The 18,350-nt window shown below is 41.6% G+C and overlaps 1 protein-coding gene across 1 annotated transcript in view; it reads left to right on the forward strand.

Annotated features, from left to right (window-relative positions):
• oprl1 (opiate receptor-like 1) overlaps positions 1–7,923 on the forward strand; it is a 111,634-nt gene extending 103,711 nt beyond the window's left edge. The window contains 2 exon segments of the mRNA XM_079558065.1: positions 6,536–7,065; positions 7,067–7,923. Of these exon segments, the coding sequence (XP_079414191.1) occupies positions 6,536–7,065; positions 7,067–7,087 (551 nt within the window). The 3' untranslated portion in view covers positions 7,088–7,923.
• Positions 7,924–18,350: the final 10,427 nt, after the last annotated feature.

The following is an 18,350-nucleotide window of genomic DNA, read 5'->3' on the forward strand; positions in this document are numbered from 1 at the left end:
TTATTCATCTGTGTTAGTTGTGAAAGGCAGTCAAATGGAGGGCTGTACCTATTCTTAGGGCTCACCCTTAGCCCTCGGTTTGAAGGTGTAGGGAAAGGGCGAGGGCTAGGCCAAGGGGAAGGGGTAGAAAAGAGAATTGAGATTGGGCCTAAGTATGATGTCCTTTTACATACTGTATCCTTCAATTACAGACAGAGTGAAACTATAAACAGAAACAAATTAACAACATTTAGAGGGTATTCTAATGTATGTTCACATGTTACAATGCAAAATCTGGATAACCTTCATCAAAACTTAAATCTATCAAATAAAATTATTTTTTTAGCATAAATGTTCACAAATGATTATAAACATTGACTTTTAGACTCTTATTAAACATGAAATACTCACAAGTAATGCTTTCTGTAAAACAACAAAGAAGGATGGATGTAGATCACATCAAAAGTGGATTTTGCTGTCAGCCATAGTTCAACATGGTCAGTTTACTAACTCTGTTGCCAGTAACAAACATAGCACTCGTAACAGCTACAATACCTCCTGCTGGTGGGAGAGAAAACTGCTCCAGCACAGCAGGCGTTACCAATTTGACACGTTTTCTGTTGGTTATTTTATATGAGGAAAAAAAGATTGCAATTTTCTTTCATTTTATGTTTTCATTGAGAAATAAGCGGCTAGATCTTGTGCCTGGTGCAAACTGGTGCGAACTGATGCTCTGATGTGAGCCTCGCATTCATTTCCTCGTTTGTATCATGGCTGCCTTGTGTTCCTCCTTGGGCATTGTGGACTCTCACAGGTCGAGCTGGGAACTATGTTGGCCCCATCGTGAGCTGATCTCTTTCTCTGTCTCGAGACAGAGAAAGAGATAGCCTGTGCTGGTCCCGCTGTGGCGCGGATCGGCGGCCGTAATAGCGTCCAAAACAAATGCACATGTCCACCCTCCACTCCTCCACAACCCCTCGCACTTTCCACGGAGTCTGGTTGGAGGAGTAGGGCTGTTGTGCGTGGCACCGCCATTGGCCATGGCTGTTTCTCCACCCACGTACGTCCTACTTAAATGCGGCAAGACTGGACTGGCAAGATCTGAAAGTGCGCTCCTACTAAGCGCAAAATGCTACGTCTGCGTTTAGACACACGAGATCGGACCCAAGTCTTTCTGCCGATTCTGCTACAATTCTCAGTCGTGCCGAGTCTTTGCGAGTCGTGGCTAGACGAAGACAGTCTCGTAAGGGTCTCGACTCACGTTCGAATCGTATAATGTGGGCGGCAGAGAGACGCGACTAAACCTCAGTGGCAGGAATGGTTGATTTTTAAGCCCGATTTTGGATGCACGCAGGAGAAGCATGAGCATGATTATTACCGTCCCCAAAGTGGCACACAGAAAGCAGCGGCCAATGACAGAGTGGATGGAATACAGGAAAACACAGCAGCACCTCCCTTTTCATTTCTCTGTCATAACAGCGGCACCAACAAACATTATCCTACATCACCAAAAGTTCACAAGAACCACCTTTTCCAACTACGTCATTTCAACCACAAACAGAGTAGTAGTAGTAGTAGAACTATTCAGCTACTTCTCTTCGCTGTCTCCTCCGTCTCGGGGCTGAGGCCCATCTCCTTTTCTTATTAAATCCACTGGAAATACGTCCCGCTCCTTCTTGTCACTGACTTTTATTTCCATTTGAGAGAACTATAAAAAGGTTCAGGAAGACCCTGCAGCAGTGAGCTGTGTTTGTGCTGACAGCAATCACATGACACTATTGACCAATCAGGACACACACGTGTTTCCCATGCTCACAAACAGAAGCTTATCAGCTGTAACAGACTGGTGAAGTGCGTCCGCTCTCATGATTCTCAGTCATTATGTGTGAACCTCATGTTATTATATAATCACGCTTAATCTAGTCGGATAGTGTTGACCCCCCATTCGTCACAAAATGTTTTAAGACTGAAAAATTGTGTGGTGTGCTGGCCCTCTGACAGGACAGGTTGCCAATCAGGATAGGAATTAGACATCGAAAGATCTTTCAAAATCTTTAAAAATGTTGTGAAGTACAAGGCTGGTAAAGGTCTACTTTCGGTGCAGATGCCACAATGTGAGAAAGCCTTTTTTTTGTTGAGAAATGGCCTTTGAAATGGCTATTTCCTATATAAATGTATAGAGAAACCGTGACTCACAGAAAAATAGGAAATGTTTCCAGGTGAAAGTCTGCACGTCAAGGGAGAAAACTGGCTTTCTATTTTCCCCTGCCTCAAGAGACCTTTACATTCATTTAAGCTTTTAAGTTTATAACATAGATGGTAGTAAATTATATAAAACTATACAAATGTGATAGCCAAGGAAGATGCGTAGTCCATGCAATATGAACAATACAGTATATTTGTAGCACTTTTTGGTTGACAAACTGCATTGCTGACACTTCTAGACCCTCCTGATCTTGGTTCTTAAAGGAGACGCATGTTGCGTTGTCTGACCATTAAGTGGAGGTACATTTGAGATAACACATACAGTATCTTTCTTCTTGTGCACTGCTCGACTCTGCGTTGGCTGGAGTTTGAAGTCGCTGACAAAGCTAAAAAAAAGAAAAAGAAAAACTATCAAAGTGCTTCCCTTGGCACATCCACTCCACACCTCCGCAGTTCGAGATGTGCTCCCCGTGCTGCGGTGGGAGGAGGTGTTAGTGCAGGATTTGGTCTATAGTCTAACATGCGCCGTGTGCCGCCTTTAACCCATTTCTCAGAGGCACACGGCTTTGAAAAGTTTTCAAACCTTTTTTTTGTGTTACTATTATATGGCAGCATGACGGTAAACATCAAAAGCATTTCTTTTTGATTGGTATGAATCATTTAAATACCGTCAATATAGAAACTAACTCTAAAGCTTAAAAATGACAGCAAAGCTTTGTTTGAAAAGTACTACATTAAACATGGAATACATTGAAATACAAACTAGGGCTGGGTTGCATAACGAGTCAGAGACCAAGAGCCGAAATTTTCAACCTTGATCCTGTGAAGAGCCACAAAGGCACCGACCATTAGCGAGATCCAGGGGCGGTAGTTTATTGTGATTAAATAGAATGTGACCGCTATATTTAATCACAATAAACTATAACTTTTGCCTGGCCTTTTTCTTTTTTTTTTAAATAATTGTGTTAGATTTAATGGTTTTACTCCTCACCAAGATTGAAATAAATGTATATTAACTGACATTTTGTACTGTTCTGCTCTGACTGAGACAGAATTAGATTTTCTTTTTTTTTTTTTAATGCTGGGGTATGTTTGTGTGTGGGGCCCTGCCCACTGAGCCCCCTTCTCTGGCCCTTGGCCTGTGCGCTCGGTGCCTGCAGCTTGGTCCTGACTGGACTGTGCAGAGAACGCACTCTAGGCTGCACAAAGTTCATAAAGTTTAACCAGGAGCCTCTGGAGGACGTCTAAGATTGTGTTTTAAGTTGCATTTATTACAGTTTCAGTCACATGTGGAAGAAAAGTCATGACTTTGCGTATTTCCGCGTTACGATGTCGCGCTTCGCATCATATGCTACATAAGAGCTCCACTTTTTTCCATTTCCTGATTTAGATCTTTTTCTGTGAATATGATTCCAAAGCCTGCCTCCTCGAAAAGGAGAGAGATACGGACTCACATGTGTGTGGAGATGGAAACAGGGTCTGTAGGCCTATGGCTGGATTTTTGGTCAAGATTCTTATAGACTGTTACAGTTTATGGGAAACATTTACCAATTATTTTGGAAAGAGCTGCATTGTAAACATCTCCACTCATGCAAAAAGCCGCACTCTGAGAGCGGTGTGTTCGCCACCCCGGAACTAGGGTGAAGAATATAGTTTTTGAAAAATGTAAATAAATGTGCAGACGATAAACATTGAGTCACAGAATGTATTGTTTATTCATCATTTATTGAACGATAAGTTGATATAGTAATTATTGACAGTCCTAATCGCTGCAGGGAAGAATCAAAGACGTGCTAGTGGCTCGGAACACGACAGTATTCTCTTATCACTAGAAAGGCTCTAGAAAGTCCTTTAAGAACCCTTTTCTATGATTAGGGCTGTTTATCGTTACATTAATTTCAATACCGATACCTGAACGATACTTTTCCCGTTACCTATGCTAAAATATTTGTGTGGAAGATCTGCAAATTTACAATATTGGGTTGATTTCCAATGTCAAGAATGGGGGGAAATTGGAAGAAATTGTGGCAAAAAATAAGAAAAATTATGTAAGAAAAAAATAGTAAAATAGGGTGAACATGTTAGTAAGATTGGGGAGGAAATGTGCAAAAAATAATGGGGCAAACATCCAGAAAAAAAGGGAAGTATTTGTGAAAAAAATGTAGTAAAATATTGGCAAAAATTAGAAATAAAAATGGGGAAACTATGAGAGGAAAATGTGTAAAAAATATATATATATATATATAAAGGGGGGAAATGGGGCAAACATTCTGGAAAAAAATGGGTAAAATTTGGAAAAAAATGGGGAAGAAAAAAAAGTTTCATTTGCGCTGAAACAACCAAGTCAATTCTTAGTCACTTCTTTTATCGATACCAGTCGTACCTAAACCGTTTTTTCCAATACCATACTAGCATCGTTTAACGGTACCCCTATCTATGATACACTAAAACAAATAAAATACCTTCAGTTTTCAGTCTGGATTTAAACATTGTTGGAGTCGAGGCTTGTCTTATACATCTTCAGGAAGACGGTCCCAGATTATAGCAGCGTAAAACTGAAGTGAACTCCTTGAGGTCCTCAGAGCCAGAGATGGTTCCTATGGCTCTAACATGTCCCAGCATCTACATTCTTTAAGCGACAAAACTCGCACAAAAGGCCAGTCGTGAAAAAGGATAGTTTGATGAATTAGGCACAACATGCTCAAGATGGTTGAAGCTGAAGTCTATATTACTTACTTCTCTCTGTTCCTTTTCAGATGGCCACAGTATGAATCTTATCCTTTGTTGAATTATAACAGCATGCTTTACCTGTCTTTTTCCCTCTGGCCTCTCTTTGACCTTCTCCTCTCATCTGTTCTCTGGTGCAGACACATTCATCTGGCATGGACTTAATTCCTGTCTGTCAGACCATACTGTCATTAGACTGACGAGATCTGTTTCTCCCAATGGAAACCTCTTTTATGTCATTGCTAATTTGTTCTTCTCCCTGCATCCTTCGCTCCCTGACATATACGTTGTTTATGTGTTGGATTTGTTAGTTTTCCATTTTGCAGAGTCTTCGCTTACGTTTCGACAACATTCACATGACACCGAAATTTCAAAGTTCTACCAGTTCAAGCTGTTTAGTTTGTTGTAACTGGACTTACCGCTCATTGGCCTCTCAGCAGAAGAGTAGCTGGATGCGTAGAACAGGCCCATCCTAATGACTCGCAGCGACGAGTCTACACTGATCGTTCAGAGAAAATAGTACAAGTGCAATTAGTCACCTGAAGGACAGTTATTTAATATGGAGCAGCCACACACGCACATTCTTCCTCCTTTGACCATGCGCTGTTTGTCATTTGCAGCAGTTAACAGATCTTTATTTGCAATTGCAGTTTCAAATGAAGATAACACACTCACTGAGAAATGTCAGAATCCTGTCAGTTGAGAAAAACTGAATGCATTTTCTCCATTCCAAAGTCAAGCAACGGGGTCACTCTTTTCCCACTCCATTTAGCTGTGTTGCAGACACATTCATTTGCCGTGGCCTTTGTTCCCTTCTGACTGACACTACGCTGACGAGACCTATCTCCCCCAATGGCAACTCATCTGTCAATGCTAATTTATTTACTTTTTTAACTCGCTGCCTTTGTACCTGGCAATATACATGCAGATTTCCTTTCAAGCTCCGTCCCCTTCCCTTGAGCCTGTCTCCTAATATTAGCACCGGGGCGTCATTAGCATATGCAATTAGCATTTTTAATCAGCTCGATAGCATTTGCAAATACCACGTTCATTCTTGCGGCGTTGTATACAAAGTGTGGGTTTTATGTTACATAACGTGTAAATGGAAAGCTATTTTGGGATTGGGCATGTGCCAGAGGGAAGTTAGATGAAGTAGAAGGCTTGTGGAGCTGCCAAGACTATTGGATTCCCAAGCAGTCGACAGTATATTGAATTGATGATATGCGCGTCAATTAAAATGGTACTTAGCATCTGGCCGTCAAAATCACAGTGTCAGATTTCCAATCACAGATGCAAAAGCAGTCAGAAGCAATAAAGTACTGGGTATCTTATCTAAAGCTAACCCAATCCTGTCACCAACCCCAAGATGTAGAGTGGTTCTCAACTGATGGGTGTGGGCACCATTTTGAGTATGTTGCAGGCTTTTTATCAAGTTATTCCAGCTGTATTTATAATTCACCTTTAAACCTCGAATCATTTAAGCCAAATGTCAATAATGGTCCTTTAATCGTGTTTCATTTCATCCACTGATGTTTCAGTAATCCCATATTTTGAGCCTATCTTTCCCAACACTTGCTGTTGTTGTCTAATCGTCCTTTTGTTTCCCTTACGCTTTTCTCTTCAGGCGTGGAGTGCATCGTGGTCCTGCCCGAGCCGAGGAGCTACTGGGACCCCGTGTTTGGGACGTGCGTCTTCATGTTCTCCTTCCTCATCCCGGTGGCCATCATCAGCATCTGCTACAGCCTGATGGTCAAACGCCTGCGCAGCGTCCGAATTCTCTCAGGCTCCAAGGAGAAGGATCGCAACCTGCGACGCATTACCCGCATGGTCCTGGTGGTGGTGGCCGCCTTTGTGGTCTGCTGGACCCCCATCCAGATCATGGTCTTGGCTCAGTCCTTGGGCTTCAACCTGAGCAGTCTTTTCACTCTGGTGCTCATGCATTTCTGCATCGCTCTGGGCTACGTCAACAGCAGTTTGAACCCGGTGCTGTACGCCTTCCTGGACGAGAACTTCAAGCGCTGCTTCCGAGAGTTCTGCAACCCCTCGCCGTTCCGCCTCGATACTCAGCAGTCCGGGAGGATGAGGAGCATCGCCCGGGAGGTGGCCAACGCCTACAGCTGCAAAGGCGGAGATGGCGGGGGGCACGGGGGTGGAACGCCGAATCCCGCATGACTAGGCGTGGAGCTTCCCTTGGTGGGGGTGGAGCCTCCGCAAAGGGCAGAGACACCGGGGACTGGGAACTCCAACACAGAGCTGACTCAGATCACAGCCCTCTAGCGGCACGAGCCCTCTCGCCCCCCCACAAGGCGACTGGCTTGGGGCGAGGGGGACCGCGACGAGGCCCAGGGGTTGGAGAGGAAGAGGATCTAGGGCCCAAAGATGATGCCAGTCCGAGAGAAGTGCGAACTCAAAAAGAATGTTTTTGGTGTGACAGTCTGTGGAGTATTCTCAAATAGGGCCAAGTCTGTGTGTAGTTTGGTAGCTCGCTTTTTCAGCAAAGCTAGAAAACAGACCGTCTGTTAAGAAGAAAAAAAGATAAGTGGTTTGATTGTAAAAGGCAATGCTAGGATTCTCCACGCTCAAATTGTAGAGTGTTTCAGGGAGCATTTTTAGTTCGATCTAATTTTGTGAGACCAATATCCCAACAGAAGTCGACTCACAGAGCTTCACATTAAATTGCTGATTACATTGAACAGAAGAACAATCTGAAATTCAAAAACCATTAAACAATATTTAAAAAAAAGAAATGTCCAACAGTCGAGTGTCAAACAGCAAACTTGTCCGGTGAGGCCATCTTTCCCTGCAAGGAAAAACTGAAAATAATCAGTGGGGAAACAAGAGTAATCCCATGAATCCATTCTAGTGGACAGACAGTTCAGCTGCTGAAGCTTCAGGACAGCAAGGGGTACAACAAGGGACAAATCCAAATGGGTTTAGCTAAGGTCAGTCATCAATCAGTCAGTCATCATTTTCACGCTTGGATTGAACCACGAAATGATGTTGATCGATCCGACTTTTACAAGGGTCTTGCCTTTTGACTTTGTGCCTGGTTGGCTCTTTTATGTCCGTCAAACTCCTTTCCAGATGATTCCAGGTGGACCCATCGCAAGAAGAACATGGTGATGCTTGAGGAGTTCCTTTTCGATTACTCATTTTAAATATGGACTCACTAATTAATCACTAATTAAAGGACTGATGTTGATCATTTACCGAGTAAAGAGCGAGTGAAATTCCACAAGCAAACTGTCCAAAGAGTTTCCCAAAATGTTGGCCTTTGTGTAGACTTGGTTTTCAAAAGAAGATGTCTCCTCAACATCTGCTGTCAAAAAACGAAAGTCAAATTGTGACCAAAATTCTATTCCATTCAAGTTGAGCTCCCTGACATCACTGTGGACCGGCCTTTAGTTGTGAAATAGGATCCTTGGACCTTCGCAAACTGTTCAATGGATTCAAACCAAGTTAAGCAGCATTATTGTACCAGTCCCGTCAACTGTACAGATGACCAAATCTGTCTTGTTCATACGTACAAGCCTGGTGGATATTAATGGACACTAGTGAGTATTACAAGAATTTACTGATACCAAATCTTGCTACCAAGCACGACTGTAACTTTGAAGACGGGAGAAGATCGTCAGTGATTGAAAAGAAAAAAAAAAGCTTTGTGAATATAAATATTAATTGTTTAAAATATTACAGGTCTTTTTGGACAAGTGAAATCATTGTCTAAGCTAGGACTTGATTCTATGGTGCCATGCTAAGCCCAAAGGAGGACTTATAAATGGGCAAAATGACATGAAAATGTATAAAACCACAGCATATTGACCGAGTGGCCAAACCTGGTCGAATGAATGTTTTACTTTCCTTAAAAATGGACATTGAGAAGAAGAAGATGAAGAAGAGGACAACAAAAGACTCTTAACATTTTATAAAACTTTATATGATATGGAGAGGGGACCGGTGATTCTTGGGTTGAAAGAAAATTGCTTGGTTGTTTTCTGAAAATGTTGTGAGAAATTTTACGACTCGGAACGTGGAGGTAATTGCTTATAAGGAAAGTTATGCTTAATTCTTCACTTCCCGAAATGCGTGCAAGGTCAATGTTGAGTCGAGTTGCGCATGTGCAAACGCTGGAGAAACTCCAGAAGTTGGGACAAAACCACACAACCATCTCCCAGTGTTTTTAAGCCCCTTTAAACGGCACAGCAAGCGGCAGCAGATGCAGTATTATACAGTAACCCTTACTGTGACAGACACATGCTATTTTAGTCCTATTGTCCTGTTATTCTAAAGGCCTTCCCAGTTCTATTGTATTACTTTGTACTTTGACTCACCAGGAGCACATGGCTACTTAACATGCATAAACAAAAGAGTTCTGACTATACTTTAAATGCTTTCGTAGAAGGACTACAAGGGTAGTTCCTTGAGTTTATATGCTGCTGTGGATGTTAGCACTAGCCGCGTTAGCATTAGTGTTGCGATTAGCCTACAAATGTATTTAGGTTATGGCTGTACAACAGAGATGGTAGGGTCATACAGCATGGCTTAATTTGATAAATAGCGATTTAAATTTGTGACTGAGTGATACTGACACAGTCACAGCTGCCTACCTTCGCTTTTTCTTCACTGCTTTATGGGAGTCTTTCCTGCTATTTCGATTAAGTTTTTCAATTCTACTTTATAATGCCTTAAGACTGTGATTCCCTTGTCCCGAACATGTTTCTACAATTCTGGTACATTTATACTGGTGTTTTTGGGCCCAGCTCCCAGTCTCTTTCCCGGTTACTCTCGTCTCAACATTATCCTAGCAAGTATTCCGGAGGTGAAGAATTAGCCATTATAAAAAATCGGGGTGCAATTTCAGGTATGTATTGGAATAGTTACAATTGTAAAATTATCTGGAACTTGTTTCAAGCTCTTGAGAAATGTATGGAAGTTTTTTCCCGACGTTTCAAGTCAAGTCAAAATTAATTGTTTCCAGTTTAAAGCCATACTACGCAACATTTCACCGGATAAATAGAATAAAACAGCAGTATTTAAAAGCATTTATTTTATTATAGTTGTTTTTATTGGTAATCAATACCTCAAAAATTCATTCATCATTACTGTGAGTGGGCTCGTCTCTCCTCAAACTTTGCTTGTAAGTTTGCTGGGACCGGGACTCGTCTCCATGGAGATGTTTGCTTATTTGCTTTGACCACAGCTAGCCAAACATGTTCAGGTCCTCTTCTAAATGCTTTGCTTATGTTAGCTTAGTTGCTCACATTTAACTTGAAATGTTCCGCAGTGTGGCTTTAAAGTGATGACAGATAAGTACAAATAGGCAGTGATTAAGCCTGTGAACCGATATTAATAATCAAGCCTATTTCTGCTGCGATGTGCGGAATTTGGAAATGTAAAATCAAAGTCTATGGACAGGACAGCCAAGCCGATGGACGATGGGAATTTGTGAAAATGTTTTACAAAGATCCCAAGTGTCACAGTGGTTAAAGGAGAAGTCCGGGGTCATGCTTTTTTTGACCCCACTCTAAGGGACAATGGGGCTATTTAGATTCAGTGTCTTAAAACGGAAGGCAAACTCTGGAATAGAAATCACATAGGCCTGTTTTTTTTCCTTAACCATCCATGCAGTTTCAAATATTATAAACATTCTACTCGTCACTGTTCCCAAAGATAAATCTGTCCTTTGCGTTTGACCCATGCTTCGACGCAGCTTGGTGCAGCCTTTCAGAAGTAGGAATCAATTCGCAGATCAAAAGTATGTTGTCGGAGGAATAACCTTTAGATGGGAGCCACCTGTTATTGAATGTTGTTCATCAGAAGGCGATTTGGTTTGGAATTAGGTTTTCTAACCGGCTCACTAATGTCATGCTACTACATTTTTGCCCACGTGTAAGAACATCGGACAAGCTAAAAACGTTCATTTCCTCATTATTTAACACATCCATGGTGCTGATTGTGTAAAGCGCCCTGTAGCACCCTCTCAGATCGTTGGTTTGTCAATGAAACCCTTGATATTATATGGTACAACTAGGCGATTGGATATGAATTGAAAAAGTCAGACGCCGCCTCCCATGCGTCAAGCCCATAACTAGTCAAATAACAGCTCTGATTGTCCATTGATTTGGTTTGGAATGCCCAGAATGAGAAAAGATGAGAAAATTCCGTGTCTGGCATCACCAAAAAACGGAGCAGATGCTTGTCAGAGTTGCCCAGATGTTGCTACTTCTTCTCCACTCCTGACCGGTTGCCCCCCTCGGCGTTGAAGCATGGGTCGAATTCATCCATTTTCTCCAATTGCACGCAGTTCTATGTCTCTCCTGTTTAAGGGTTGGCCTTCTTTCCGTGTTTATCTCTCAGTCAGTTCGATTCCATTGTCTTGAAATATTCCGTTCGTATCGTAAGTGTTTCTTTTTCACGTGATCGTCGTCGACTTCATCCATGGGTTTGTTGCAGCTAATGTAAGCAGCATTATGTCACCCATGCGTGATCTTACCTATGAACTTGCATTGCCTTAAATACTGTACCAAGTGACGTCTTTTACTGAAGCTTGCTTTTTTTCTGGTAAAAAAGAAACACACACAAAAAAAGTTCTATTTTACTGGTGCTTTGCTGTTATAGAATATACTAGTGCAAACAGTGTGCGAGAAATCAACTTCACTGATTGGCAGTTGGCAAGACTATCTAGCTATTTGTTTGATTTGTCATTCTTGCGGCTTGAAATTGTAAATGTTAATCTCAAGATAGCTTTAATAGTATTTATATTGCGCTAGGGTTGCCATTGGTTTCTTCAGCAACCGATGCAACCTTGCATTCTTATTTAGAACGATGAGTCAAAGGCTACGCTCACCTCGACTCTGATGTTTTTTTGCGTTTTCTTAATAAAATCGACCTCTATTTTTATTAAAAACTTGGTTTCTGTGTTGTTCAGACAGTCATGAAAAGACCAGATACAGAAAAACCAATGAATTTTGGTCACTTTGAGCCTGCAGTCTCAACATAGCCGATGTAGCTGTTGATTTCTTGCACTCTTGCGTCTTAAAGGGGGACGGATTGTGCTTATTGGCCGACCTAGCTTTGGTATTTTACTTTCACTAACGTAAAACTGTTTCTAACATGTAAGGCAACATGCGATTTTTCTGCATTTCGAATGATCGACAGAGCGACAACGGATTCATGCTTTGAAGTGTATGCCTTTGAGTCGCGAACAGTATTAAACCAAGGACTAAAGCTTTAAGCACAATGCGTCCCCTTTCAAGATCAGCCGTAGCAGAAAATCGTGCGGAGCCTTATCAAAGGTGAAGGCTTCCTCTTTGCGAAGACTGTAACGCAGCTCTGTGTTTACTTAGCTTGTTTCCGAGTGAGAATATTTTTATGACGATGTCCAGTGTTTTTGTATCGTAGCATAAAAGCATTCAGAAAGGACTCAAAGAGGGCTCCGACTCCCTTTTGCTTTGTATAAACTACCACATACTATCGATGACTATTTCATTTGTTAAAAAAAAAAAAAGAAAAAATCCACAGATTGGGATTTTGATATATTGCTGCATTACCGCCATGCGTTACGGAAACTTCATTGGTTTACATTTTACAGACCACATGAATGTTGATGATATAAAAACAAAACAAAAAAAACAAATACACTATTTAAATGGAAACTGAAGAACGATATCTATTGTTATTGTTGTTTAAATATTATTGCTATCAAAAAGAAGAAAAAAAAATCAATAAAGTGTTGCGTTGGTGTTCATTTGCCGTGTGGGAGACAGTGTGTACGTGTAAAAACCTGTGGACTGCATTTTTTGCCAACGGCCCGAGTCTTTGAAACCAACGGTTCTGAAGCGGCTTTTGAATGTAACCCAGAGACTTGGAATGACAAGACAAACACATTGAAAAACAATGATTTTGTAAAGACATTTGTGAAAATTTTAGTGTTTTGTGCAGACAGCCATTGCCACGTGATATTGTGTGATTTTTAAGCTATAAAACACGATATTGCGTAATACTTAAAGTTGTATACAGATATTGGGGCATTTGTGTGCATGTACATGGACAAAATGGATTTGCGTTTCTTTATTAATATATCAAGAATCATCAGATTAATATTTGTGCAAGTACTCAGTCAATCAGGAATTTTACGCAGACAAATGTATAACAGGCTTCGTCAGCAACTTGTAGTAGCAGGCTATGTATATATATTTAGTAGGATGGTTCTACTGTGTTATTGGTTCCACCCATTTTGATGAGGAAAAAAAAGGTACACTCAATAAGGAATCAAAATTGATGGAGAACAAAATAACAAGCAAACATCCCACTGGATAGATACAGACGGCATGTTTGGAATCGCCCATATATGGCCATATTTTAAGCAGTCAGAGAGGGAAAACAAAGTAGAGAATAATCTGAACTTTCTCCCATTTCGCCACCATTACATAAAAAAAACTGAATTATTCATATATTTTTCTACTAAACAAAGAGACATGGATGGGAGCAAAGTGGTTCAACACACCTATTCAAAGTAGAAAGTATAAAAATCAGTGTAGTGGTATAGTAATAGACAAAACACATGGTCATATATATGTTTCACTTTGGACACTGGAGTAGTGTAGTATTTATTATTTATTGTTCATATGCAGTGAAGTAAAAGCAGTGAGTTCTCAACCAAAAAAGTAGAGTGCAGATCCTAAAAAAAACTCTTCTTAAGAACAGTGCTTAAGTAAACTTACTTTGTTACTGGCCACCTCAGATTTTCAGCCTGCTACTAAAACATAATTAGTTGCCGATGAAGCCCCACTGAGATGTCTACATTATATAGCTATAGACAACTTTAGTGAGCTTATATTTTTGTATATTTTTGCAGTCCATAATACAGTGCCACATTATTTTCTACGTCAAAAAAAAAAAAAACGAGAAAAAAAAAGAAAAAAAAAACGATAACAAATGAACCCTTTTAATCCAGCCTTTTATTCACCTGACAGAGCTGTTGGTGCCACATGACTCGGGCTGTAGCTGAATAAACATGGCTGCCGTTCGGCCCGTTGTGGGGTTGGTTGACCATAGCTGGCTTATTGTCAATGTGTAGCAAACCTTTGCTGAACTTTTGCTTGATTTTGAAATGTATATTTTTTCCCTCGACGTATTAAATAAATAATAAAAAGAAAATCTTGCCAATAAACGAGTCTTTCTTCAAAATGAGGCTTCTTTTCGACGTTTTTTACAGAACAATTGAGGACTTTTGAGGAGGAGGTGAGGTTTAAGAACTGCGGGATACGGTTATCGTTAGCACTCGCCGCTTCACAGATTTACGAGTGCGGGATATTCAGGTATAGACTTTAAAGCTGAATTTATCTTGTGAGAGAACGTGAAGAGTGTTTTCCCACGGAAGAACTTCATAGATCTAACCTGCACCTGCTAAACCCACCTGCTTTTAGAGATCTTGGAGTCGGCACATTTTCAAAGTCTTAAAGAAACTCAATAACAAACTTCCAACCTCAAAGCAACAATGTCCCTGATTGTATTTCTGTTATGGGAAAAAAAACACATCAAATCACAATGGGATTTTACAAGTTAGATTAAGGTTTGTAGGACCTGAGGATGTACAAAATTTTGGTAAATCTAAAATGCAACAAGAAAGCAAGCTCCGATTTGCCTGAAAGGGAGTGGGAAGAAGAACACTTATTTAACCCCCATTTCTCATGAATGTTGTACACAATGAGCTTCACAGTTTGCCAATATACAGTAGGTGCATGAAGGTGAGTGGTTCCTTGATTAGAGGCGTGATATAAATCGAGGCCAATGAAGCCTAGGCATTAATTCAACCTGGGAGACTAATTTCAGCATCACCTACCTCCAGCCAATGACCGCTTCCGAGAGGGCCACACCTCCACCTCAGCCATCAGTGTAACAGCTGTAGCAGCCAATCATCACCCTCGGTCCCACTTTTAAGCCCCAGCATTGTTCATCCGCTTCCCAGCTGCACTTCGACCCGCCTTCACCCCATCTCCGCCTCTTCCGTCCACGGCTTCTACCTGCTGCATCTTCACGGGTCTTCTATACCACCACCAGTGTCCAGGCTCCGGGGGAAGACATCCCTAACTACAAGCAGTTCATCCATACTGACTTTCATACATCGATGTCTACCGCCGGGGTCTGATCACCAAAAACTAATATACATGTCAATAAATCTTCCTAATCGCTGCTTTTGTCTGTTTGAGTCTATCCAGGTTGAATTGACCATTTACCCAACAAGTCCTCCAAATCCAAACTACACATGTGGTTGTTTGTCTTGACACTCTACCTTGTGACAACCTGCACCCGCCTGTGCATGGTCATTCATGTACTCGCCTTCACCACACCCCGGTTTACTCCCCTGTCCAGCCTCTCTCTCTGACCTCACACTCAACGCCCATCTCTGCCCCTTCGCCCATTCGCTCCCCCTGTTCCCGCCGCCGCTTAAGCCTCCTCGGCTTGCTCTAGTAAAATGGCATACCTTAGCGGGACAGGGAAGTAGCAGCCTCGGATCCTGAGTTGGAGCAGAGCGTTATTAGTTGTACTCCTAACGAGGGTGTTTAATCCCTCCACAAACAAGTCCTTGCTGGTAACATTCACTCCTTCCATAGTGCTTGTCATTATCTCAAACATCTTTTTTTTAACAAAATAATTCCCCCGCAGAACCCGGACCTACCGCTTCCTGGTAGCTACAGTACGTCGGTGACGTCATCATGCCGTCATCTAGATTGTCCGTGAGCTTCCTTTCTTTGTGCCTTGATCTACGTATTATTCTGTGTTTTTGCTGTGGTTTCGAACCTTGATGAAAGTATGCTAAAATGATATTGAAAATGTTTACTGTAGATCGATCTGGTGCTGGCTAGACCGCACTTCCGCATTCCGTCAGTGTGACGTCACTTGGTGCTCTCGCAATACGCTGTGGAGCGGAAGAAATTGGGGGGGCAATTTCTGGCTCCTCTGGACTTCCTTTTCCCTTTTGAGTGGGGATTTATTTTGTGTATGGGGGGGAGAAAATTATGAACACTTGTGTGATATTAGTATTTTCAATACACACTTGCAAAACCCACATGTTCTGTCTGTGTTGGTGGTGTTCAAACTATGTCATACATACAAAAGGGTTTATGCCATGAAGCATATGTCCTTGTGAGGATTGTAGCATGGTAAGGAAACTCACCGACTATAGCAAACCCACAGAATACACAGCGATACATACCCCTTTATCCTTTCTTTTATTACATCATTATGTCTTCTTGAGTAATAAACTTTAGTTTTTTGGTTTCTTTTTGAAAGACACTAGGTAGAAACAAAAATGTTTAAATACCTTACGCGTTTCGACGGACAAGGAACTACTTCCGTCTTCGTCAGAGGCGTCTCCCGACGTGCATGATGCGTCTCTTATTGGGATGTTGTTGTTCCCAGGCGTGGCCACACTGACATAAGCAATAAACCTGTCAGTGTGGCCACGCCTCCCGCCGAGTGCTGGTTAGTGGAGAAGTGCGTCCCATGTGTGCGCCAGGGTAAAGGCGCCCTCATCTCTGTTGATGGATCTTATTCCTTGCTTTCTGATCTCTATGGCCTCCCGGATCCAGCGCTTGTACTTGTGCTCTTCCGTGCCCACGATCCTCGCCCCCTCCCAGTCCATAATGTGATTTTCCCTTTTGCAGTGGTCTGATATTGCGGATTTGAGGTTTTCTTGTGTGGCCTTTTGTTTTATTGCTCTGGTTAAACGTCCCCCTGTCTCCTTTTCGCACTCCTGTTTAGTTTATACCCCTTTATCCTATAAGTCAGGAGGAAACCTGACTGGCACCCCTAAAAGTGAACCTAACAATAATAATAACAACAATAACAATAACAAACCAACTGTCAATCCGTCACAACCTGAAGTTAAATACCTGACAGGGGATAAAGAGGTTTTAGCAGGAAGACCCGAAGTCAACTGGCATGTTGAGAGAAAGTTTGCTCCATAGTGTTGGAGCAGCCGCTGAAAAAGGCACAATCACCTCTCACCTTTCTTTTTGTCTTGGGAACAACTAGCAGAGCCTGATCCGTCGACCTCGGCAAGTGAGACGGTCTGTGGAGGGCATTCGAAGGTGCACAGGGAGGTGTGCAGAGATTTACAAGGGGCCATCTTTTGAGCTTCAAGAATAGAATAAACTGTGAATAGTTGCTGCAGGAGTCCAAACGTGTCTTATCTTCGTGATAAATGGAGTCATAGATCTGTTTGAGCACCTATTAACTTGCGCCACAATGTCGGGCCTTTCAAGAAAATAAGAATTGGCGATGTAGACCAGCTGGTTATTTGGCATTCAGGCCACAATATTTCCTAAAGTTTACTGTAGTCATCATTTGTAGTTTGTCAGATGTCTTAGAACGCCTCTCCATCATCGCTTGTCTCCAGGCATGGTGCGGATTTTCCTTTGATAGCCTCCACACATCAAGGAGACTGACAGGTTGGACTAATAAAAGAGAGAGGAGGTGGAGAGTGGGACAACACAAAGAATGCAACGCTGATGTTTCAAAAAGTCTTTGTCGAAAGCCCTTCTGCCCACACTCTACCAACAAGACAGGAATGTTGTAACGCGTGTGTAATTTATGACAATAATTTAAGGCGAGACTTCAGGCAAAACACATTTTATTTTCAGGTTTCAGGAACCACTTTGCTCTCTTAAATGATAAAACTTTCATCTGGAAATAAATCAATTGTTTAATCTTCACAGTAAGGTGTTTGCGAAGTTTCCCCATAAATCTATATGGGAAAGTGCAACTTTAAATTCCATATTCTTAAAGTGATACTCTGTAAGTCCAAATGTTTTACAAATTGAACAGATTGCGTGTAATTGACCGCCGGCCTGCAATTGGACGTTTTGTAAGTCATAAGTCTCTCTAAATTCCCTCCATTTGCTGATCTCAGCAACTAATCAGAATCCCCGATGCAATCGCTTTGACCAATGAAATGAGCTTTACTGTGAATCTGCCCGACAAGTCCAATCAGGAAAGAAGTGGGAGGGATCTGGATAGTTTACTTTTGAATTTTGTTTGTCTCTCTGTCTTAATTTTGCAAACTTGGAGGGGCTTTTATGACCAATCAGGAGGGGAGGAACTTGATTGATTTACTTTTGAGATTTACACTTTAAAATGCCTTTACACCTTTTTCTTACACTTTGGCGGCGACATCTCCACGTAAAAAGCACTAAAAGACACCCAATTACTTATAGGAATTAAATATATGTCTATATCAAAAAATCCTTTAATAAACGTTTTGAACGATCCACCCATGTGCTAACGCTGGGTGACCAGGATCAAAAGTTTCTCTGAGTTGTAACATTCCAGTTGTCCAGGTTGGGAACATCAGAGATGGACACTTCCACAAAATGTGCATGTTAGAGCACAGGAAGCGGATACAAAATCAGTTTGCAGCCATGTTTCATATAGTA

This window comes from Gobius niger, assembly GCF_951799975.1.
Source record: "Gobius niger genome assembly, chromosome: 6".
Classification (NCBI taxonomy): domain Eukaryota; kingdom Metazoa; phylum Chordata; class Actinopteri; order Gobiiformes; family Gobiidae; genus Gobius; species Gobius niger.